Raw genomic sequence first — 23,271 nt, forward strand, 5'->3', positions numbered from 1 at the left:
GGAGTACCAGGCCCAAGTATTCACAAAGGTAGTACTGTACTTGGATGTTATTGCCTTGGTGTTTCAGCTAGATGGGGCACTCAAGGGACGAAACAAGGGGTTCAAACGGTAGGGACCACGGAAGGAAGACCTTGCAGGGGTCATCCTGCAGCCGACGTGGATGACGGAGGGCTTCTGGTACGCGGAAGCTGCTGCTCTGCGGAATATACTTGCTATTCTGTACTCCGTACTTGTACTTAGGTGGTGTACTGTAATCAACGTGCGATGTGCCCGCACATGTACTGTAAGTACTTACTGTATCATTGCACACGCAAACGGTATTGCTATAGGGGTACAGTATGATACCCGACGTTCAAAACTGAGTATTAAAAAAATGCTAGGTGCGTAGGTAGGTGTACGGAGTAGGTACTTGCAAGTACGTAAAAATACTAATTAATAATAATACTTGTTCACTGCATTTGTACGCCTGTACTTACCTAGTTCTCTCTACAACCTCGTTTTCACTTGCGTCTTGCGCTGCTGGTAGCAGGGCATGTTGACCTGGCCTGTGCAGGACGGAGTATATTTGTTCGAATACACCTGCTTGTGCAAGAGGACGAACGAGACTATTTCTCCTTGCGGATTGAGCGTCATAGTGGCAGCTGCCAAGGCGTGGGCTGACAATGAGGAACAAGAGCGCGTGGAGCACCAGCGGTGAGACATGAGTCACTCTCCTTTCACGAGAACTCCATTCCACCACGCAACGAAGGACTCCCCGAGCTCTATGACACTTGCTTCGTCCTTGCACACTTATTTCTCACTGGGGCTCTAAGCGTACTGCGTAGAACTGTTCAAGTACAGTTTTAAAAAAACAATTACTTCCTGATTAGTAATCTAGCGATGCTGCGTTGAACTCCTTGTTTTGCGGGCTCGGTCGATACGATAATACAACATTCGAGTAAGATGCCCACGTTCAGTATGGATTCTGTTACCCGTACTCCGTACAACACACACAGACTGCACAAATTCGCAAACAATACAAGTACTTTCTCGCATGCTTGAGAGACACAAAGACAGGCAGAGGCAAGAGGCAAACAAAAAAAGAGAGAACATACAACAGCCGGTGTTCGCTGATCGTCACCGACTCAACTACTAATCTGCCGGTCAGTGGCTTGACGTGTGGAGAGCAGACGGGATCCAGTATTTTCCACTGCCTATGGTCGTACGTGACATGCAAGGCTTCTATTCTGGATTGTATTGGAAAGCTCTGCATCAAAGGGAAAAAAAGGTCAAAAAAAAGATGGAGACATACAACAGCCGGTGTTCGCTGATCGTCACCGACTCAACTACTAATCTGCCGGTCAGTGGCTTGACGTGTGGAGAGCAGACGGGATCCAGTATATTCCACTGCCTATGGTCGTATGTAGCAGAATATTCCTTAACCGCGCCTAAGAGTGCATTGCTTGATGCTGTGTGACCGAATTCTACACTAAACTCTACAGCAGTTGACTGCTGTTGTGACCTCTTTCGACCTCTGGTGCCCATCTTGTGCTACCAATATCATACACAACGCTTTGCCGACGGAGATTCAACGCCTGCACTCTCCCTCTTCATCCATTAACTTTTTCGCTTGGGTGTACTCAGACTCGACTCAACTCGAACTTGTTCCGTCTGTAATCCTCAGCGAGACACTGGTGAAGCATCGCCAGTTGGTGGTGAATGACGCTGCGTCGAACCTTCGAGCCTTGGCCTTTTTGACGCAATTGTGACCGATCATCGTGCTGGGAATCGACAGAGGCAACACCCCAGTGCCTGGAGTGGAGAGGCGGAAATGGGTACCTCATGGGCGCCAATCTCCAGCTCCAATGCCGCCCATTGAACTGGCCGTTATAACGGCATGGCACCAGTGACCATAAGGTCAAGGCGACCCATTACATCCACCCCCATGGCGGATGCAAACGGAATCCCCAACCTTGATCCCCCATTATCGCCCCTCACCGACAAGCCGCTTCACCTTGTCCAGCAAGATGGTGCTTTCACGCCCGAGCTTCTTTTTGCCGTCCTTGCCCCGTGTCTTGGCCATCGCTCTCTTGAAGCGTTCCCTCTCGGCCAGCTTCCGCTCTCTCTCCTCGCGTCGGCGCTGCATCTCCTTGGCTCGCTCCTCAGCTTCCATCCGCAGCTGGTCCGCCTTCTTCAACTGCTTGTCGTAATAGCCCGGACGTCGTGTCCTGCGGCGATGACCGTCGCTCGCCATGTTCATTTCCGCGCCGTCGGCGTTGGCGCCAACCTGGGCCATTTCTTCGTCCTTGAGCATGAGTTCTCGCGTCGGGTGGATCGCCGCCGCAGGCTCCTCGTCTTCGGCGGCCTCATGTCCATTCTCGCCCGTGTCATTGTCGCTGTCGTCCGCATGCCCAGTTCTGGGCGCCGTCGTTACTAGCTCCTCCCGCGCCTTGATCTTGGCATATTCTTTCTTCACCTTGGCCTTGTGAATGAGATCCTTCTTGATCTTCGTCACTGCATTTGCTGTCGTGTGAGCTATCTGACACTGTTGATTCATTGCAAGAAGCGTGGACAAACCTTTCCGTCGCCAGGGGCCGTCCGGCAGATTGTCCGGGCCAACTCGGAAGCCGCGCTTTGGCTTTTTGGATACAGATTCCTGATCCTTCGACTCGAGCGGCCGTTTGGGAGCCATGGTGTTGCAGAGGCCGAGCCGATACAACCCTCGTTCTCTGCCTGTGCGTTCGCGGAGTGCTGGCCTCGATTGCTCGAGGCGAGGTTTGAACTTTGCTGGCTGGTGGGGTCCAGATGTGCTAGCGTTGGTGTGACTTGGTACTACTCAAACATGCAAGCACGCTACGTGCACACGTGCCAGTACTTGACAGTGCATGTACAAGCACACAAGGGAATTATAGCATTCACCGGGTTCCCGTCGTAGATATGCAGGTGCTCTATGAGAATCATGTGGCATCTTGCAAGGGCCAAAACAAACGACGCACAAAAGACGTCACCAGCTCTGATTGTCCCTTTGCCGAGGAGCATTTTGATACCAGAACCTTACCACTGCTTTGACTGAAGCGGGGGAGTTGAATCAGCGGCACAAGGCACACTGCACACTGTGGGGGCGAGGTATCAGGGAGTACAGCGTAGTACTGAACGGTACTCCGTAAGTACTAACTTGTCCGAGAATGTCCGGCTCTACACCTAATACTGGCACTTAGTAAATAAAGTAACATGACGTATAAGTACTGGTACATTACTCTGCCCATTCGCCGACAGTGCACCCATGCAAATACCTGATGCCAAGTGCATTACATGTAAAAACCTTGTAGGCAGGCTAATACGCATACTATCTTCCAACATACCTGTATTAGTAATTTGGTACCCTACAACTACTAGGTACTTACAGCCGATTGTGCTAGTGGGATCGGGGTAGACAACTTAACGTTGTACGTGTTAGCCGCGGTGCTAGTACCCGTAGGAACAACTAATAACAGGCATCGCTGCCGTACAGTGGGTGTAGGCGTACCACTAGGTGCAAACGGTCCGTAATACTTCTCAATACTCCATTCTCCATATCAGCAAGTACTGAACTTACTTGGTTGTACTCCGTACGGAGTACTCCGTACTCTATTCCGTATCTACAGAATGTACTCCGTACTCCGTACACCGTACTCCGTACTTGGGCTCGTAATCAACCGTCCTCCCCCCACACCCGACTGATCAAGCCCCATGACGATTGCGCTCCACTGCACTGAACCACCTCGAACTGTGCTAGTTCGAGTACGTAATGGCACCTGCGACTGCTGATTGTTCCGTCCCGGGTTTGGCACAATTCTGTGACAACCCCATCGCCCAGCCCAACCGAACAAAGTTCCCGAGGATGGCATCCGATACCCTTCATCTCTAAACACCTCCCGACGAGAACCTCCCGCATGCAGTCCACCGGACCTGCAGAGTTACTGCAAGCCGCCGAGCTGCATGGAGGAGCGACCAACGACCGACGCTCTCCTCTCCTGCCAATCCACGAAGCCCGAGATCGAGACCGGTGACAGGCCCATCAACGACGATTCCGGCTTCCCGCCTCCTCGACAGCTCGCCATTTTGACCAGCAATCATACGGAGCCGCGGCCCTGTGCTGCGGTTCTTTCCACATTTCAACCATGCCCATCTTCCAGACTGATCTTGAGCACGAGCACGGGCACGAGCGTTGCTCCCGCTCACCCGCTCCAGTCCCCGTCGCCGTCCCGACCCAACGGGCTTTCCCGATTCCCAGGCGTCTTTCGGAGGAAAGTGTCCGCACCGATCTTTGCGAGGGGCCCGTCCTGGATACGCCGGATCATGCATCGACCATGCGAGCCGAAGGTGACGGTGCCACGTCGGATAGGGGCGAGCTGATCGAGAGACTGAAGCGAGGGGAGAGTCCCACATGGATCCCCAACCGACATGTGCGTACATTGGCCTTGCCGATGGTTTCGGTCCATCTTTTGGTTCCATGCTTATTTTATCCGCCTCCATAGCTTGAGTCGATGCTTCATCAAGGCGGCACCGTCGACATCGCCCGTCCACCACGCTCCCCGTCTCACCCTCCGGGCTTGCTACCTCCGGCCCAGATCACGCCGGAGAGTGACAGCCCTGCACAAGGCTTCAAGGAGGATCGGTTGCAGGACGGCCTCAACATCGAAAGGCCCGGATCCGCTCTTCACAGTGGAGATTTCGCCCATAGCCACAGGCCTGCGGAGCGACAAGCGAGCAGTGGTCCGTCCCGGCAGTCGTTTGGTTCGGTCGAGACAATCCCATGGATTGCGACCAGCCCCCCTAGGAATTTCACCTCGTTTCACTACGGGAAGAGCTCGCCCCTACAGGAATGTGCCCGCAGCTTCCAGGCAGCGGCATCTCCACTTTCGACGTCGTTGTCCAACTTCGTCTTTCAACCACCAACCAGCCCACTCGTCCAGTCCGAGTCGAACGATGAGCTGGAGTTTCCCATGCCTCCCGAGGCCATCAGCCTCTCGACAGAACCTTTCGGCCGGCGAGGAGATGATTCCCTTCACTCGTCCAAATCATCACCCTCTCCGTCCCCGTCCTCGCGCCATTCGATCGCCTCATGGACCCCTCAGCGCCGCGATGGCTCTTTACCGTACCAAGCCCACCAACCCCGTCGATCGTTAACGTCAACGCCGAGTTTCTTGCCGCATGGAACATCGCCACAGACGGCTGCCATGGTGCGGTCCAGGAGGCCGTCCTTGAGCTCGGACATGTCGCCCATCCAGCACGCTTCCATGGTAGGATCGTACGAGGAGAGTATTCTCCGTGGACGCATGTCGACGACGCCTTCTCAGCCGTTTGATTTCCTCGCACAGATTGGCGTTTTGGGAAGAGGAAAATGTAAGCCTAGCCTGCGGTGTCCTCCTCATGTCACGCTGCCGTTCCCGGCCGTCTACTACAACTACGGCGGCACGCCGCACCTGAGGTCACGGTCCGATGACGGACCAAGCCCGTACGTAGGGCAGATTGATCTCGAAAACGGGCTTGTAACCTCGGACGAGGAGACCATGCCCAGGAATGATCCCCGAGACCGGAACTGTGACAGAACGATGCTCGGCGACGACACGGACATGGACATGAACTTGATGAATGGCCCTGGTGGCGGGTTGGATCGCTGGCGCATGAGCCCTAAGCAGAGGTTTGTGTCCCCGAAAGCACCTCCTGGTGGCAGCTACAGGATCCCGGAAAAGGGTCAGATCCAAATCATAATCAAAAATCAGAACAAGACAGCCGTCAAGCTCTTCTTGGTACCTTATGACCTCTCTGGCATGGAGCCGGGCACAAAGACCTTCATCCGCCAGCGCAGCTACTCGGCCGGACCGATCATTGATAACATCCCCAACCCGAGCGAGACGGATGGCATGAGCCGTCCGATGTTGCGATATCTCGTTCATCTGCACATGTGTTGTCCGTCTAGGGGCAGATTCTACCTGTACAAGAGCATTCGGGTTGTCTTCGCGAACCGAGTGCCTGAAGGAAAAGAGAAACTCCGGAACGAGACGACTTGGCCTGAGCCGCGCTTCACGCCGTACAAGCCGATCCGGGCCATGCACCCGCCCGCTTCATCATCCACTGGACCTGGCGCCACCCTGGCTGCCGAGAAGGCCTTTCGAAGGAGGAGTCTCGGTGTAGCATTTGGCGGAGCGTCTTCCCGCGCATTTGACGCGGCCAACGTCGCCGACATGGGGTTAATGCCCGTCAGAGTGAGAGACTACGCAAGCAGCAACGCCACCCCCGCAGCGCTGAATTCCGTTTCGGCTGCTACCCCACGGCTCGGGTAGTAATGGCCATGTTCACGATTCCAATTGATGACATCATTACCGCTGACCCTTGCTCTCCGACTTGCCCTCGATGATTTCGCTGCTGGCAATCTCACACCGACAGCCTTGTGGAGACGGGGTCTCTGGCCATCAAGTCTCGCCGCCCCAACGCCGGCATGACGGGGAGCACTCCAGTCTGTCCTGTCTTCTTGCCACCCTGTCGGGACGACTTGCATCACAGGTGGTCTTGCGAGATGCTACGGCATGAAATTTGACATGGGTCCGGGCTGTTTGCTGGATAAGCGCCCGATTGTCCATCTCATCACGCACATATTTATAGAATTGGGTCACTCGGGAACCGGAGTCTCGATGGGCCTGATAAATTGCTTCTCTTTTCTGCTGGCTGGGAGGGCGCCGGCTACCTAGATTTCGACTTGTTGAGTTCAAGCTTTTTGTATATAGACAACCACCTTCTCGATAATCAAAAAGCCATGCATGCTGAAAGGATTTGCAGCGGTGCACACTGTTGCCGTGACCTGCTCGCTTCTTCCATTCGCCGCTTCAAGTAGATAATTGATGCCAGCGACTTGCCGTCCCGGGGTACCTGATGCCTTGCGCGGTGGTGCTTGTTGAACTTGCATGGCGCAGCAGGCCAGTTGCTGGGTCGAAGTTCTATCCAGAGTTCTCGTTGGGCTCGTTGACGTCGCACTCATTCGTTCCGTGCGTGCAATTCATTGCGCATGAGCTCTTCACTTCTTGTCCTTCTCCGCAGCATGAGCATCGGCATCGGCCGCAGGCGGCCTCGCACCCATCTCGATCTCCATCAACCTGCTCCGCACTGCAGCATCGAGGTGCCTCAGGTCGCGATGCACGACGGGTCTTGTGCGCACATCCGTGCTCGAACCGCCCGTAACGACATGAAATGGACCGTGCGACTTTCGTGGCCGATTACTCTTCGTCTGAAGGAGGCGCAACTGCCTCTCCAGCGCCTTCCTCATAACCTTGAGCTCGGCGTACGAGATGGGCTTCAACAATTCCTTGATGGCCTGCGTGAGGCTCTCCTTCTTCGGCAGGACCCAGGTCGCCGCGAGTTGGTCGTGGTCGGAGGTGATGAATGCGTAGTGAAGCATGGGATGCCGCAGCTCGATTTGCTTAAGCTTGCGTGAGATCTGGGCAGACCACGCAGCCAGCTTGCGCAGCTTCAGCCACTCCTTCTGCAGGCCGTAAATAGCCGGTTTCGATGCTTGAAGAATGCGCGTGTTCTTCATGTCCCTCCTCTCCTGGAGCGATGTGCCCTTGGCGTTCCAGCCTCGCCATTGGGGCATCAGCATTGTCTCGCACCAGTTCATGGCCTGCTCCCAGTGGCCCATCTCGGCGAGGTAGCGAACGGCCATGTTCCAGTTGCTACGAGTCAGCTTGAAACCCGCGGACGTGACCTTCTCAACGCAGCGGACCAAGCCGATGCCGTCGTTTGCCTCTCGAAATGCTCTGACTACTATTCCAAACGGTCGGGCAAGGTCGTATTGATGCGCCGGATAGATGGCGCCTTTCCCCACGCGATGACTGCGGGCCAGTACGCTCTCCCAAGTCCGCTCCCACATCGTTTGAACCTGGCCGAGCCTGGCGTCCTTGAGATAGCCCAACATCAAGGCGGAGGCGACCGCTGGCGGGAATCCTGCCTGGCCCTTGTGGTTGGCGAACAGTTCGGAGTAGATGTTGACGAGCTCCTCGGCAGTGCCAAAATCACGCAGTTCGACGAGAAGCATGATGGCACGGCCAATTCCTTGCGTCTGCCTCCGAATCTCCACCACGTCGCCGTATGCCTTGGGCGAGCCTGCTGCCCGCGTGGGGAGCAGGGCACGCAAGTGCTCAACAAACTCCTTGCCGAGCCTCCTAGTGCGTTCGGCCGATGGGTTCTGCCGGAAGGCCGCTTCGACGAGTGACACGTGGGCATTGAAGGACACGGGCAGCCCGGCGCGCTGCATGTGCCAGAGGAGCGTTTCGACTAGGGCAAGCTCTCCGGTTCGAACGGCGCCGGCCATGACGACGGCATAGTGCTCCGGGCCGAGAGGAAAGAACTTGTCCTCGTACGCGCTTCGCAGGAGGTGGTAGGCGGGTTGTATCTGATCGACACGGACTAGAGCCTGAAGAAGGAACTCGTGCGTCTGGTGATCCCACTCGACGCCGTACGTCTTCATGGCCTGGAGCAGCTCGTAGCACTTGCTCAGTTTGCCATGCACGCCGTTGAAGTGTAGTAGTTGATTCCAGATGCCAGTGCTTGTGGCCTTTCGTTCGGCGAGCTCAGTGCATATCCTCTCGGCATCCGTCAGCCGGTCGTTGCGGCAGTAGGCCATGACGAGTGCCATGGCCATTTCCTTGGTCACTTGAACCTGATCGTTCTGAGATCTCTTGAAGAAATCGAGAGTCGTCTCGAGGTCGCCCTTCTTGGCAGCCATGGCCATGACATGCGCATAAGTGAACGAGTTCGGTCGATGAATGGCTCGTATCTCTTCGAAGCAACGGAGGACGCGCGAAAAGTCCTCTGCTCTCGTGTAGCATTTGAGGAGCGTGTTCCAGATGTCAATGTCGGGCTTGACTCCGTATCGCTTCATCATCATCTCGAGCTCCTCTTCGGCCTTGTCGACGTTCCCCGTCTGAGCAAATACATTCATCGTACTTCTGAATGCACGTGGCTGCTTGAGGACGTCGGGGAAGCAGGTGACGTACCGCGCCCAAAGGTCTCTGACGGCTTGCTCATCTCCCGCCCGAGCATAAAACTTGAGAAACCTTTCAAACCCCCACTGGTCGAGATCGCCCCAAGCCATGTGCCAGTCGCGATATATACCTTCAAGGCCAGCTGCATTTGCAGGAAAGTACAGGTCAAACATGCCCCGAAGGAGAGGTATGGAAGGTTTGGCGCCAGGCAGAGCCCCGTACTTTTGGTAAATCTCGGAAAGCATCACCAAGTTGGCCTTGGACTCGGATCCGATTTTCCACTTGTCGAGCATTCGGAGGATGTAGCATTCGTAGAGCTGACAATCGGCCCATTTCGCCAGCATGACTGCCGCTTGCTTGGGAGGACACGGCTGCCTCAGAGCTGCCTCGACCAGCTTTCGTCGCAGAGCGTGAAGTCCAGGTTTCGGTTTAGAGTGTATGCCGACGTTTTTGATCATGTTGCTGATCGAACCAAGCTCCTGTGCCTCGACGTATTTCTCAAAGGATAGATAGAGCATGCCAAGCCCTGGGATGGACTGCAGTTGGCACAACGAGGTCGCATCGGTAGACTTTTCGCCAACGGCCGCAAAATGCTCCAACCAGACGCTGAGCAAAACTGACCAGCGGCCATGGGAAACCAGGTCGGCCATGAGGTAATGGAGACCGCCCGATAGGCCCTTTTGCGCCAGTCCGGTCTTGAACTTGGCAACAGCCGCGTCGATATCACCGAGACGTATCGGGGCGAGCACTGCAGCAGCCTGAAGGTCATTGTCCAAGGCATCCCCAGGAATTTGTCGCAAAAGGGACAGCACTCGTTCGGTGTCGATGCTGCTTCGCGATCTGGATAGGTACAGGATGACTTCGCGACGGAACATTGTTTGCTGACCGGCATTCAGGTTGCAGTATGCGTCCCAGATATCACGATATCGTTCTTGCATTGGCCGCAACAGCAGGTCTTGCAGCATTTCACCTTTTCCTGTCGGACAAGGTCGAGGCCCATCAATGTCGCCGGCGTGGGTTGTTTGGGCTTCATTTTTTTCGACCACGGAGGATGAGCGAAACTCGGTATCGGTTTCGGGGGACAGGGATACGAGATTCCTGTCATCACACCGGAGGGCTTGCGCCTGTTCGATCAATCGTCCAACCCGTCGTCTATCTCTCGCGTCTGGAGTCGGAAGACGAATCGTGGATTTTTGAGATGGCGACTCGGCGACAGCCGGAGACGATGCGAAGTTGCGATTCGTCGTCGATGCGGTCGATCTCCCACCAACTTGGGGCCGAGGCAGCGTTTGATACAAGCGACGGAGCAGTGCGTGGGTATCTTTCGGGTACAGAAAGTCGAGGAGGAAGGCAGAGGCCACGAGGCCTGTCTGGGTTGGGTAGGAGGGGGGCTCAGCAGGAACGGCATCGGAAGCTCGGGCGGGTAGCGGCCATAGAGTAGACAGCTCTATGGCCGAGGCACCATGCTGCCAGAAGCCTGTGCGAAGAGGCTTGCACAGTTTGGACGGGGGGGCTGGTCGGGAGAGAACGCGGTGAAGGTTGCATGTTTCCAGGCTGGCTGCCGTTCTTTCGAGCATTGGTCCTCTTGAGGTAAACGAGGAGGCGGGCTGCCAGCTCCTAGACCAAAGCTGCCGTGGCGATTAGCTTCGCATGCTCGCGTCGAGCAGCAGCAGATGCTTGAAAGATGTTGCCTTTGACAGATGGCCAAAACAGGTGCAAGGTTGACCGCGTTGGTTGCGAGGAATTTGGATCGCAGGGCCGGCTATAGTTCAACAGGTAGCGTTGTCTTGTCTATGCCGCCGGTAGGAGAAAAAGTACAGGGCGTGGGAGAGCAGAATAACGACTTTGGATGGTGGTTGTTTGAGTCGGTCGAAAGTGGCATCATGATGGGAGTGGTCGAAAAAGTTGACTCTAAAAAAGGCAAGCGGTCAGAAATTGTTAGGTCGGGTCGCCTAAGCAAGTACAGAGTACATCAGTAAAGTACTTCAGTACTTGTGCAGCAAGTTGTGCTGCAGTGCTGCAGTCCACAGATGCGACTGCGCTGCCCATACGCAGGACAATCGAGTAATAAATAAATTGTTCAATTACTCAGTACATAAGTACAGTACTCCGTACATAAGTACTTGTACATGTACTCGTTCCAGTTGTTAGTACAGTAAGTACTGTACTGTACTGTACGGTTCGGGTACGTACAAGTACTTGGTGCTCAGCGCAGCTACTGTACTGTAGAGGTGCGGCCACACATGTGGCTGTGGGGCGCTCATGGCTTCCGTGCCAGCCCCCAATTATTATTACTTACAAATACTGTACGGTTTGTTCCTGAGAGTGAATGAGAAAGGAGTGGGGCGGGGCATGTTCATGGCTTTCTACTTACGTAGGACGATACGATGGATCTAGCAGGATGTCTCGACACTTCATCCAAAGGAAGAGAAATAGCTGTTCTCGAGGCATTCAAATTGAGAGGGCGCTCCCTTTTGAACTCCGTTGGAGCTCAGTTAATAATACAAAGCAGAAAGAGAAAAACGCCCCTAGGTGGTCCGATGCTTGCTTCAGCTGACAATCCTGCCCATGGACCATGGGTCATGCACAAAGCGCACGCCGTGGGTCTCGTAGGGTTATATTCATATCCGTGTCCATGATCATGTTCATATGCATATAGCCATATAAATGGTCCAACTCGGCTCGATGCAGCTCATTCCCCTCCCTCGTTGTTGTAGGGATGCTCCTGCAGCAGCTTGTTTCGGAACGAACTCGACGGCATGTCGGCCAAGCGATGGCGATGCAGCTCTGCGCGTGGTGGTCCCCGACTACGGCTGCGGGTGCGCTGCTGCCGTCGTCGAGGGGGTTGCTGCTCGGAGCGAGTCCCCCCGGTCCGAGACGGGCAGTGCTCGCGGCGGGCGCTTCGCAGCTGGTTGTCGTGGAGCATCTGCGTTGCCGACGAAAGCATCGAGGGAGAGGAATTGCGGGAGGCGGGTGGGAAGGGGGAGGTGGCCCGTCGAGGAGAGCGGCCTCGAAGGGTGCTCGACTCTTCCGGCCGAAGACCCTTGACGGTCGATCGAGTGGTGCTTCGGTACCTCTTGCGGCCGCGGCCGAGATCGTGGTCGACCGGGGGCGTGAGCATGATGGTCGGCTGTCGGAAGGAGGGTTCAAAGTCTGCCGGTCCCGTCATGGTATGAAGGTGCAGCGGCGTGCTTGCAGAGTGGATGGATTGTGGAAGAGCTCGTGGGCCGGTCGACGGTCGTGGTGATGGGATGGGATGGGAGGGATGTTTTGAAGGTGCGGGGTGGTGGTACAATGGAATGTGCGATGTTGGCTGAGGCGTGCGTGGCCGTCGGTCGTTGGTCGGAGCAGGTGAGGAGATGATCCGAACGGGGCGAGGACCAGGCCGGGATGGCGATGGGAGCTCGGTTCGTTATATGCACGACATGAGATCCGAACGGACGAGGAATCAAAACAAAGAATGACGAGGATGTGAGACAGGAAAATACCCCAAGAGAACGGGCGGCAGCAGTTCAAGGTCAGTTCCTGGACCTCGACAAGCCACCAGACGAGGGTCACCTGGGCAGTGCACTGACGGGAACCTAGGCCAAGCTGGAAAGCTAGTACTGTACCTAGGCGCCGGGTACCCACCTGCTGCAGCGCAAATACATGTAGGTGCAAGTACTGTGCGGCAGCTCGGCAGCAAAATATGCGGTTACTGGCATTCATCTTGGTATACGAGGTTGCAAGTACCTGCTGTACGGAGTACGGAGCATTAATTCCCAACTGCTTAGCGCTGCTACCACCCAACTGTAGTGCGCTAATGGGGGACTCGTCGATGGCGTCGCAGGGAGCGCTTGGGGCGTCGGACGAACCTGCTGGTTGGTTGGGGTGCTGAAGGAGGCGCCGCGGGAGTTCCTTGGGCTGGCGCCTCTTGATGGCCTCGTGGTGGATGGGCAAGCAGAGACCCCAGCAACAGCTAATACATGCCCTGTAAGAACTCGGCACGCTTCCGTTGATTACCTGCTAGCTGACGTCAAGCGTAAGCGCGAGTGCGCCAAGCAAGGCCCAAGTCGACAAATCCACGGCGCCATGACGCTGATCGGACGAGGCAACGTTGGCTGCCGATGCCAAGCAAGAGCTTCATTTCACGAAACGCACCGGCGAAGCCAGCGATGCCGACGATGCCCATGTCGCGCCAACGATGCTGCCATTCACGAGCCCGACCGGGCGAGGGCGAGCGTCATCGAGGGCCGACGCCGCCGGTTCACTGTCTGCCTGCTCACTCCTCACGCCTAGCTGGACTTGCACCGGGGCGGCGCCAAACTCGCTCGCGCGTTGCTTTGTTCGCACATGTACGAAATGCAGGCGATCACCTACCGCGGAAACTGCACTCACTTACCCGCACGCGTGCAATGTGCAGCAACTGCAGATGCCTCATCATACATTGTTCCTGGTTGGTCATCAGTGGCAGCTTGCCCTTGCTTCCACCGCCTGCCTGCCTGCCTGCCCTTGCACAGTTCGCTGAGAGAATTCAGGCGTGGAACAGGCCCTGGCCACAGGCGATGGTGTCCCGGCCGACGAAGTAGATGTCATGTGCAGGTACAATAGGTACCTAGGGGTAAGGTGTACATGTTTCTGTTATTTGCTCTGGTACCGACTGGCAAGGGACTCGCAGGTGCTATACATTCGTGCAACCCAATACCTGGTACGGCAAGGTACCGATACAAACTCCAAACGCCCGCACTCGTCCAAGTACTTGCTTAGTACTGATTCCACACCGCTTGCCGATCAGTACCTTTCTGATGTCTTCTCCTCTCCCTCTCCCTCCACTCCGAGTTCGCCAGTCGACAGGCCGAGATGATCTGGACCAAACCGCGCAGCTTCAGGCCGAGATGATCTAGACCAACCCGTGCAGCTTCAGGTCGAGATGATCTAGTCCAACCCTCGCAGCTTCAGGCCGAGATGATCTAGACCAACCCGCGCAGCTTCAGGTCGAGATGACCTAGACCAACCCGCGCAGCTTCTCCCATTCGCCTTCCATCATGCCGAACCACAGCTCATCGTACCACTTGCGGTCGAACCAGGCAACCTGCCTTCGGCGCCCCTCGAGCTGGAAGCCAATGTCGCGGTAGAGATGGGCGCCCCGCTCGTTAAAGGAGTAGGTCACGATGCTCACGGTGTGCATGCCGGCGTGTCGAAAGGCCCAGTCGAGCATCCAGTTGATGGCCTCGCGCCCGTATCCCTTGTTCTGGTACTTGGTGGCCAGCGTGATGCCGATGGACGAGTTGCGGTGGTGCGACATGGACTGCGGCTGCCCGCCCCAGCCGAGGCACATGGTGCCGATGATGGTCGGCCCGGCCGTCGTCGTCTCCGTCTTGTTCTCCTTGCCGCCCTCCCGGACGCCGTTCTCGTCGCCGTCGTCGCTTCCGGAGCGCCTTTCCTCGTCGGCATGCTTCGACTCCTCCTCGGGCAGCAGGCATACGGCGACGCCGAGAAAGGACTTGGATTGCTGCTCCATGTAGTGGTCGATGTCCTTTTTGCCCTTGGGTCGCAGCATGTCGGGCGAGGCGAGCACTTGCATGAGCGGGTCATCATCGACGTCGGGTATGAAGGCCTTGATGTGCTCGTCTGCCTCGTCGATCTTGATGTACTTGAGTCGAGCCGACTGGAAGGCGGTCTTGGCGACGGCGACGACCGAATCCATGGTCTGCTTCGGAAGAGGATCTTGCAACAGTGAAGGCGACATGATGTGACGAAGGCGAGGTGTGCAGCTTGCGATGGCTTCTCGCCTCCGTTTGCATCGGCGACCCTACGTGCTCTTTATACGTACATGTGCGCCATGTCCAAACACAGGCGTGGCCACCTAATCGCGGATGGGTGTACGGAGTACTCCGTAGTGTGCTGGAATTGCCAGTATCCGCACCTCTGCACACGTACTCGTCCATGCCCACGTGTACTCCGTAAGCACTCCTAATTATAGCCAGCCATGCTCGCATGCTTGCCTACTTGCAGAACACGACGGTACTGTACATGTCAAGCACGTCCGGACACATACTGTACATGCAGGGATGGTGGGCAGGCAGGCATTTCCCTGCCTCACGGCGAAATCCACCAAGGGGTGTTACTCTGTACTCTGCATCGAGGTGTGCATGTACTGTACAGTACAGTAGGCATACTTAGGTGCACTTGGGTGTGTAGTAAGTAAGCATACGAGTGCTTGTAAGTAATTACATGCAAGCACAGAATGGCGTACTCGAATGTAAGTACGTTGTATCCTTGTCCGTAATCCGTACTATCGGCACAAGTCCGAGAATGCCATCATGCCGAGGCTCCACGGTTGGAGCATCGCACGCATGGGTCCGTCTCTTCCGACGGACTTGCTCCGTTCTCTCCGTCGCCCTGCCGCTTCTCACCCCGTTGGATCTATACCGTAATCACGATACTACCACACGTTCATGGTGAAAAAGATTCTGCGTCACCTCGCAGCCGAAGAAAGCACTAGGACGGAACGAAGGCTTCCATCCGACTCGCTGCCAAGGCCTCGGTGTCGATTTTTTTTGGCCTCTCGGGGTCCGAAGGCCACATGTGGCTGTATACACAAGCAGCAGAACTGTACCTGGGTGCTGCTGTTTTGGTATTATGTGTTATTCTTAGGTCCTGTGCGGAGTACGTATGGAGTGCGCTCGTGTCCCATTCTGGGGCTGGAAGGAGACCGACAAAACGTGGATGATCCTGGTCGACTGGCCCTGAAACCTCGTGGAGGATCACACGCACTATACTTACGGAGTGCATGTTACTCCGTAGGCGGCGTGCTCTTGTCGAGCTATGGAATCGTATCCGTATTTTTCATCTTGCTTTGCACGGATCGGATTGACGTGGTATTACTACCGTACGGCCTCGGGAAAGACATACACGGTACAGATACTCCGCACTTGTCGTATTATTTCTTCTGCGCATGCACTCAGCCTTCCGCCTGCACCGAGGTCTGTTCGTTCTCGTGCCTAGAAACTCGCATTCGCTGCCGCCGGGTGGCTCCGCTCAACATGCATCGATGAGTCGAAGACGAAAGGAATGGCCTCGTTCCAGCGCGGGCTGCAATCCACCGATATCTTTAGCCTCTGTTCCCATGCGAAGGGCGTTTGAGCTTTGATCTTTGTTCCGGCCGCCTCAGAACTGCTACAGGACAGGCGTACCTCTGTGTCGTTGGAGAAATTGCAAGCCATGTCCGAGTGGACAGTGGCGCCTACAGCCGACGCCTGATAATTATTTTATTAAACTTTCACGCCGTAGCCTGGAAGCCGGAATAATCGGAGCCAAGTCGTTTCGTGGTACGCGTCGAGTCGGTACGCCTTCGACCCTGGTCGAAATGCATCGCCGAGTGTGAATTCTTCGCCGCCTTCTGTGCTGGTGGCATGCATCATTTGCGAACTTTCCCGACGCGACCTGCGTAGTCTTTGTAGAGCTTGAGAACTTGGATGGATGGCCTAGGTGTAACTTGTCACGTAGCCTTCCCGACGACGATGCACTTGATTGGGTATTGTGGTAGACTTTCGGAATGCCATGCATAAATTCAGCCCAGAGAAGAGAATCCCATATATTTCTGTAGTTAATCCTTTTGCTTAAAAGCAGCGCTAGATGCATCGCCCCCAATTTTCAACCATGCTCAATGGCAGCTGCTCATTTGCAGCTGGCGACGATAATATCATTCATTCTCCCACCTTGGCCTTCGCGGGAACCCGGGAACTATGGGGAGCTCCCTAGCGTCGAGGCACATTAGGGCGAATTGCTTACCTAACCCACCTTGGGAAGCAGTTCCACTAGTATTCCTTAGCGTTCAGCCGGCCCGACGAATCGTCAACTGCCATCACAAGTCACAGCGTGTCATCGCGAACCTCTCGTCCTCGAGCCTCCGAGCTGGTGTCTTCTCCTTCGTTCGGCCTTGTGCTTACCCGCATCCCGGAAACAAAATTGATCTCGCTGCCACCTGTCGGCTGGCATCATCTTTCGTCCCTGCACCTCTTGGGCACCTTCTTTGTCGCCTCTCCACTGTCAGCGCGCCGGCAGCTCGCCTGCACCACCATCGCCTCGTTGGCCTCATTTCTTCACAATCCTCCCACGGATTCCCGTACCGCGAGCTTGCTTCACCGGGACCGAGCAAAGTGATGGACTGCCAACTGTTCTAAGCACCACAATCCTCCCGCCAATCCGCCATCACGCCACCATGCCGCGCGATCGGCACACGACAACGGGCTACGAGCGACTCGCTCAGGCTGACCGGCTCAGCGATGATTCCGACGACGACGCCCTCGCCGAGTCCTCCCTCTCGCTCCAACCCGCCTCTGCTCCTCGCTTCGCGCCCATCTCCCAGCCTCGCCACCGATCCGGCATGGTCAGTCCCCGTCCCATCGCTACCAAGCCCAAGTTCCGTAAGCGGCTCGGCAGCAATGCTGGCGTCGACCTCAAGGCCATCAACGCTCGCCTCGAGCGTTGGGCCGACGAGATCGCCTCGCGCTTCAAGCGTGGCAAGGGCAGGCATCACGCTGCCGAGGAGGAACGATTGGAAATCCATCACTCCGTCTTCCAGACTCCCGACGGCGTCCATCCCATCACCGCCGAGGCCCTGGCCGAACCGCAAGATGGCTACATGAACAAAGCCGAGTTTGAGGTGATTGTGGAAAGCGTACGGTCTGCCATCCGCCAGGAGATTCATCCCAGCATGATATCCCAGGGGAGCTCCGGCAGTTACTTTGCCCGCAACCCGGACGGTAAGATCGTTGGTGTCTTCAAGCCCAAGGACGAGGAGCCGTACGCCGCCGGAAATCCCAAATGGAACAAGTGGATACATCGGAATCTGTTTCCATGCTGCTTCGGGAGAGCATGGTAAGTCTACGTCCACGATGCATCCCCCGCCCGAGATCCAGCCTTCACCTTTGCCCCTCGACGGCTGCTAACTGCATCCGAAGCCTCATTCCCAATCTGTCCTACGTCAGCGAAGCGGCCGCCTACGTACTAGACTGCCAGCTTCGAACCCATCTCGTGCCGTACACCGAGGTCGTCTGGCTATCGTCAAAGTCCTTCCACTACCCTTTCTGGGACCGGCGAGGCTTCTCCCGCAAGAAGAAGCCTCTACCTGCCAAGCCGGGCAGTTTTCAAGTTTTCCTCCGTGGTTTCAAAGATGCCAACGTTTTCCTTCGGGAGAACCCGTGGCCGGACCAGTACTGGTCCGGCTTCAGGACCAACGAGACGCATCGGAGCAAGAAAACACGGTGGACGGAAAACTGCCGACCCTCGACGTCGGGGACGCCCGAGGACCCGGATCTCAGCGAGAACGAGCAGGCGAGCCCGGCAGACGAGCCGGTCGGGCCTCCCCGTTTTTCCTGGACAGAACCTCTCAAGCAGGCCTTTAGAGAAGAGCTCGAGAAGCTGGTCATCCTGGATTACATCATGAGGAACACGGACCGTGGACTCGACAACTGGATGGTCAAGGTTGACTGGGAGGCTGGCACCGTCTCGCTCGCGTCGGAGCCAGTGCACATGAACGTGGGCCCTGCATCGGAACAGGACAGTGTTCGACCCGTTCAATTGTCCCCTCTATCCTCCCCCCCCATGCGGGCCTCAGGTCCGTACAAGACGCAGAAACCCATGAATGCCTCCAGCGGGCGGACGGCGAAGAACGTGCCCCAGATCGAGGTGGGTGCCATCGACAACTCGCTGTCGTGGCCGTGGAAGCATCCCGATGCTTGGCGGAGGTGAGTTTCCGGCTCTCATCGTCCCGTGCCAGGAGGGATTCAATTTCTAACGTGAGATAGCTTCCCCTTTGGCTGGCTCTTCCTCCCCGTCGATCTCATCGGCCGCCCGTTCTCTCAAAAGACGCGAGACCACTTCCTCCCACTCCTCACCTCCACCGCATGGTGGAGCCAAACGCAGATGGCGCTCAAGAAGGTCTTCCAGATGGATGAGGACTTTCAGGATCGCATGTTTGCAAAGCAGATCGCAGTCATGAAAGGCCAGGCGTGGAACGTGGTTGAGGCGCTCAAGACGCCCGACCACGGACCTCTCGAGCTCACGCGTCGGCCGAGGGTCTGCGTCTGGGACGACCTTGTCGACGTGCCCGTCGCCGTGCCCATGCGCGTGACGTCGTCGGAGCTCCGACGGGCGCGGAACATGCGTCCGTCGATGGACGAGGCTGATATTGCCAGCTCGGCCCCTTCCAGCCACGTCCCGGTCGAGGATCTCCTCGGCCTCGCCAACTCCCCCGTTGGCATGCCGCACTCGGGGCGGTTCGAAACGCTCGGTCCCGGTGGGTTGGACGCGCCCCAGGCCCAGCAACACTCGACGGACATCGGCTCCAATGCCCAAGCGGGCGCCGATCAGCTCGTCGCGCCGCCCAAGATTCCATCGGGCATGCTGGATCCTTCACGCGCTCTCAACGTGTACGAGCCTGACCGAAACAATAATCGCCAGCAGCGGCGGTACTCGTATGCCACCACAGCCACCCGTCGCACCAGTGGCAGCATCGCGCAGCAGCTCCACGGCGCCGACTCGCACGATCACCACTACACCGACGACCTTGAGGGAGACCTCGGCTATGCAGCCGCAGAGGGCCAGATGGATCACCAGCGCAAAGTCATCGTCGAGCGACTCGAGGCCGTCAAGAGCAGGAACCCTGTCTTCACATGGTGCTAGTGACGCAAAAGTCGTTCGCCCTCCTCCCTCCCTCCTCCCCAGCTGCCCGGCCTCGGTTCCGAGTTCCGCGACGGCGCCCGCTCTCACAACCAGTCACAACGCCGTTCGTCATGCGATGCGGCGACGGTGCGGCCCTCTACCCGCCCGCATTCCTCTACAAAATGAGCTCACTTGCCTCTCGTTTCGGCACTGTTCATCCGGCTCCGGCAACAGTTGCATGACGGAATGTGACTCGTCAGCCACCTTTCCTTCCGTTACGTGGCAGTTCGTTCCTTTCCAAGGTGTTTTCGTGCCCGACCAATAGACCAATGGGGAATTATAAAATCTGCCAATCGGCCGCCTTGTTTCCTCCTCTTTGTGGTCGGCGTGCCAGGTGTTTGGGTTTTCATCTTTCAGAAGTTCATAGAACGAGCGGCGTGACCATTGGTCATTCGTTGAGCTTTTGTACATCCGGAAGTGACGATACTGTCGTACCGCCTGCTGTGGGGGTGCAACACCGTGGTCGCATTGTGCTCAAGATCGGTTGTCAATACGGAGTATCTTGCATCATCACTCATGAGGGCAACGAAGAAATCCGCCCAAGGAGCATCGTGCGACACGTCTGATTCCCTGTGGCTCATCACAGCATGGCCGGCTGAGTTCCACTTCCAGTCCAGTCATGGTCTCGACCCTCCCGGAACCGAGCAGCGTTGTTACCCTCCTTCCCTTGCCTCGGTGATATTTCAGCGCAACTTCCGGTATTGGTGCGGATTCTTCCATGCTTAAAAACTCCGGAGCTGGCTTTCTGGCCCCCACGCACTGGAGCCTGACAGCTTGGGTGCCAGGTGGACAAAACAACATGGCTGGACAAGGCCCCCCTCCCCCTGTATTAGGTATTCAGTGCCCTCCCACACACTCTTCCAAGTGTTGCCTAGCCCTGGGTGGCTATCAGTCCCTCAAAAGATCTAGGATCCTCCCTATGTCAGGCAATATTGCGATTTGCAATTCTCACACAACCTCCGTTTAGTTGCGCTCCAGGAAGCCACTTGCTATGTTGCAGGCTCTCGTGCCATAACATACCCGTTGTAGTCATTCGGGGGGGGGGGGGGGGGTATAACGTACGTACTTGCATTCTCGAAGGAGCACCGCTCGGCGGAGTTCTGAATCATTTCCGGCATTTCCCCGCCGAGTACATGACACATGGCTGAAATGCCAGCTGGGTCTGAGAAACATGGGTTCTATCCGGTATGGCACTTATTTGTTTGCCCCAAGTAAGACAAAACGACGTGGTTGATCACTTGTTGCTCATGACTTATGACACCGTCGTTTGTTTGTTCTGTTAGACAATCGAATGCCGAAGAAAAATGACAGGTACGGAGCGGGCACCTACGTGTGCCAAGAATGACGGCTGTTCCTATGTGTGCCCCGCACCGTGCCATGCAACGACGCGCAATTCCATTTCCAGTATTGAACGTGAACCTTGCCCGTCGTGCATGACTTCCAAACACTAGCAGGGGGTGCGGAGGGGATGGGCGGCGTATTAGTTATTAGTACTCCGTAATTACTTACTGTATACTTCGTAATCGTCTCTCCTATACGGTATACCACAGGGCCTTTTACAGGCCAGGGCAACAAAATCGTATCATGGTGTCCCTGAACCAAAACCCTCTGTCAACCTAGAAGCCCGCCTCTCAGGTAAACGTTGGGGGGGGGGGGGGGCTGTAGGGCACCTGTACAGTACGGTTGTGTTGCCTGTCGACACTTCAGGCTTGTCTACTCTCCAACTTTGTGTGAAGGCGTGTACGTTTAGAAGATTGCCATAGGTGTGATGCTGGTCAGGATCAATGCTGTAGAGGACTGCCAGTTCCCACCAGTGGGTCGACATGGCGAGACCGGGTACTGTACTGTACACAACCCCGTCAATATTCCGCATTCAAGTCTTTGTTCATTCGTCGTCTGAGTCGAATATCAGATCATGTCCCTTCAGAAAGTGTCCATCTACACTCTTAGTATTTGGGATGAGCTATCGTGCGAAGGAGCAGGTTGTTTTGTTCCAAAACTTGGAACAGCACAACGTTTGCATGTCCTTGCTAGTCGTTGAGCGCGTCATTGCAGACGCAGCCAAGCATCCATCATGATATGGAGTTTTGGGTTCCGTTGTTCTTCGGCATCGACAGTATCAATCAAAAATTCAGAACCCAAGCGGAGTTTTCTTTAGCCCAAGCTGAGTTGGACGTGGACACCCGTGTGTGAGGCTGCATGACACCAAAGTTGCATACCCTGCTGGCTTCTGTGCCTGAATGATCTTCCCATGTTCATGGGGCACGGCGGTCTTGAGCGTGAGACGCCTGGCTTCCTTGTTATTCTCTCGCCCACGGGCCAAATTTGCAGCTTGGAAACCCCCGAGGCATGCCTGACGTGCCTGACGTGCCTGACGTGGTGGCATGCCTGAATGCCTGACGTGCCTGACGTGCATAGTTTCAGGTTACTTAACGGTGGTGCATTGAACCCGGAGTGGGGACTATTCCGTGAGTGCCAGCTCGTGGTCTTTGCGCAGTATCGCACGCAATCGAGCGTCGCTGCGGTTAGCCGCAGCAATGGCCAACATTGTCAACACTGGGGCCTCTCGCGCGTAACTCATGGTTATCAGCAACAGATCTGTACAAGGATACTTCTTTCGTCAGCACTGGTTACACACACCGATGCTCTCTCGTACCACAGGACTTACCAGACCCATGCATGCGTCACCAACATCCAGTTGATCTTTTCCACAGGCTTGAAGCACCACACAAGCTTGATTGGGAAGTGGTTCTGAAGGGAACGCAGTCTCCAGAGGCAACGTTGTCGGATCAAAGATAGGGAGCCATTTATAGTCGAAGTGGTTTTCGGAATACATCGCCTTGACTTTCCACAGTTGACCCGTTCCGTTTCTGTTTTTTTTTCCCCTCGGGTTCCTGCCTATCCCTATTCTCTCGTTGTATTTCATCGAGAAAGTCTCTTTCAGTCCGCAGAGCAGATTGTTTTCCAGCCAGAGCGTCGCATCCGTACAATATTTTCGAATCGTTCCGGGAACTGGGGGAGTTGTTGTGCTGGGGTTGCCGGTTGGGTAGCATTTGGTTCGTCCGAAACAAGGTTTAGAGCTAATAACTCGTTGACAGGACCACATCTGGTTTCTCTTCTTGGCCCATTCCTCGAAAGAATACAGCCCCCGAGCTTGCAGCATATTTTTTTTGCAGGTCAAAGACGTGATTGACATGGATTTGGGGTTCGAAATGGCTCCGCGGAACCAAACGAACGATGGGGCTGACATCAAGGCAGAGATGGAACTGCTCCTCTCGACGAGTCCTTTGCAGAAACTGTCGCATTCTCCGGTCGAATATTCCAGAAGTACGCCTTGAAAAACGACGTCTACTTTGCGCCAATTGATGAGGTCGGTTGCAGGCGGTTTCCGAAATGTCGTTGTCGACATGGCAACTGATGATGGGATTTTAGGATGAGATCGAACGACTGGAGCTAATGCACGCTACGCTCAGAGGAGTCTTCGATAACCGACTGTTATTTCCACCCATCTTGTCACCGAGAAGAATACTCGATTGCGGCTGTGGAGCTGGCGGCTGGGCAGTTG

The 23,271-nt window shown here is 55.8% G+C and overlaps 6 protein-coding genes and 2 non-coding genes across 8 annotated transcripts; 2 read left to right on the top strand and 6 right to left on the bottom strand.

Annotated features, from left to right (window-relative positions):
• Positions 1-1,087: 1,087 nt before the first annotated feature.
• DCS_r8 lies at positions 1,088-1,203 on the bottom strand. The gene has a single exon (XR_005881893.1). It is a non-coding gene; the product is annotated as a 5S ribosomal RNA (ribosomal RNA).
• Positions 1,204-1,284: 81 nt separating this feature from the next.
• Positions 1,285-1,400, bottom strand: DCS_r4. The gene has a single exon (XR_005881889.1). It is a non-coding gene; the product is annotated as a 5S ribosomal RNA (ribosomal RNA).
• A 563-nt stretch (positions 1,401-1,963) lies between these two features.
• DCS_00314 (uncharacterized protein) lies at positions 1,964-2,671 on the bottom strand (the record flags this gene model as incomplete). Its single annotated transcript, XM_040797653.1, has 2 exons — positions 1,964-2,493; positions 2,557-2,671. The coding sequence occupies 2 exons, from the start codon at positions 2,669-2,671 to the stop codon at positions 1,964-1,966; spliced, it is 645 nt and encodes a 214-aa protein (XP_040658536.1).
• A 1,468-nt stretch (positions 2,672-4,139) lies between these two features.
• On the top strand, positions 4,140-6,305 carry DCS_00315 (uncharacterized protein; the record flags this gene model as incomplete). Its single annotated transcript, XM_040797654.1, has 2 exons — positions 4,140-4,424; positions 4,497-6,305. The coding sequence occupies 2 exons, from the start codon at positions 4,140-4,142 to the stop codon at positions 6,303-6,305; spliced, it is 2,094 nt and encodes a 697-aa protein (XP_040658537.1).
• A 728-nt stretch (positions 6,306-7,033) lies between these two features.
• DCS_00316 (pentatricopeptide repeat containing protein) lies at positions 7,034-10,576 on the bottom strand (the record flags this gene model as incomplete). Its single annotated transcript, XM_040797655.1, has 1 exon — positions 7,034-10,576. The coding sequence occupies one exon, from the start codon at positions 10,574-10,576 to the stop codon at positions 7,034-7,036; it is 3,543 nt and encodes a 1,180-aa protein (XP_040658538.1).
• A 1,115-nt stretch (positions 10,577-11,691) lies between these two features.
• DCS_00317 (uncharacterized protein) lies at positions 11,692-12,168 on the bottom strand (the record flags this gene model as incomplete). The annotated part of the gene is made up of 1 exon (XM_040797656.1): positions 11,692-12,168. The coding sequence occupies one exon, from the start codon at positions 12,166-12,168 to the stop codon at positions 11,692-11,694; it is 477 nt and encodes a 158-aa protein (XP_040658539.1).
• A 1,815-nt stretch (positions 12,169-13,983) lies between these two features.
• DCS_00318 (Acyl-CoA N-acyltransferase) lies at positions 13,984-14,727 on the bottom strand (the record flags this gene model as incomplete). Its single annotated transcript, XM_040797657.1, has 1 exon — positions 13,984-14,727. One exon carries the CDS (start codon positions 14,725-14,727, stop codon positions 13,984-13,986), a length of 744 nt encoding a protein of 247 aa, XP_040658540.1.
• Positions 14,728-17,202: 2,475 nt separating this feature from the next.
• Positions 17,203-19,667, top strand: DCS_00319 (phosphatidylinositol 4-kinase; the record flags this gene model as incomplete). The annotated part of the gene is made up of 3 exons (XM_040797658.1): positions 17,203-17,861; positions 17,945-18,730; positions 18,791-19,667. 3 exons carry the CDS (start codon positions 17,203-17,205, stop codon positions 19,665-19,667), a joined length of 2,322 nt encoding a protein of 773 aa, XP_040658541.1.
• Positions 19,668-23,271: the final 3,604 nt, after the last annotated feature.

Source organism: Drechmeria coniospora, chromosome 01 (assembly GCF_001625195.1).
Source record: "Drechmeria coniospora strain ARSEF 6962 chromosome 01, whole genome shotgun sequence".
Classification (NCBI taxonomy): Eukaryota; Fungi; Ascomycota; class Sordariomycetes; order Hypocreales; family Ophiocordycipitaceae; genus Drechmeria; species Drechmeria coniospora.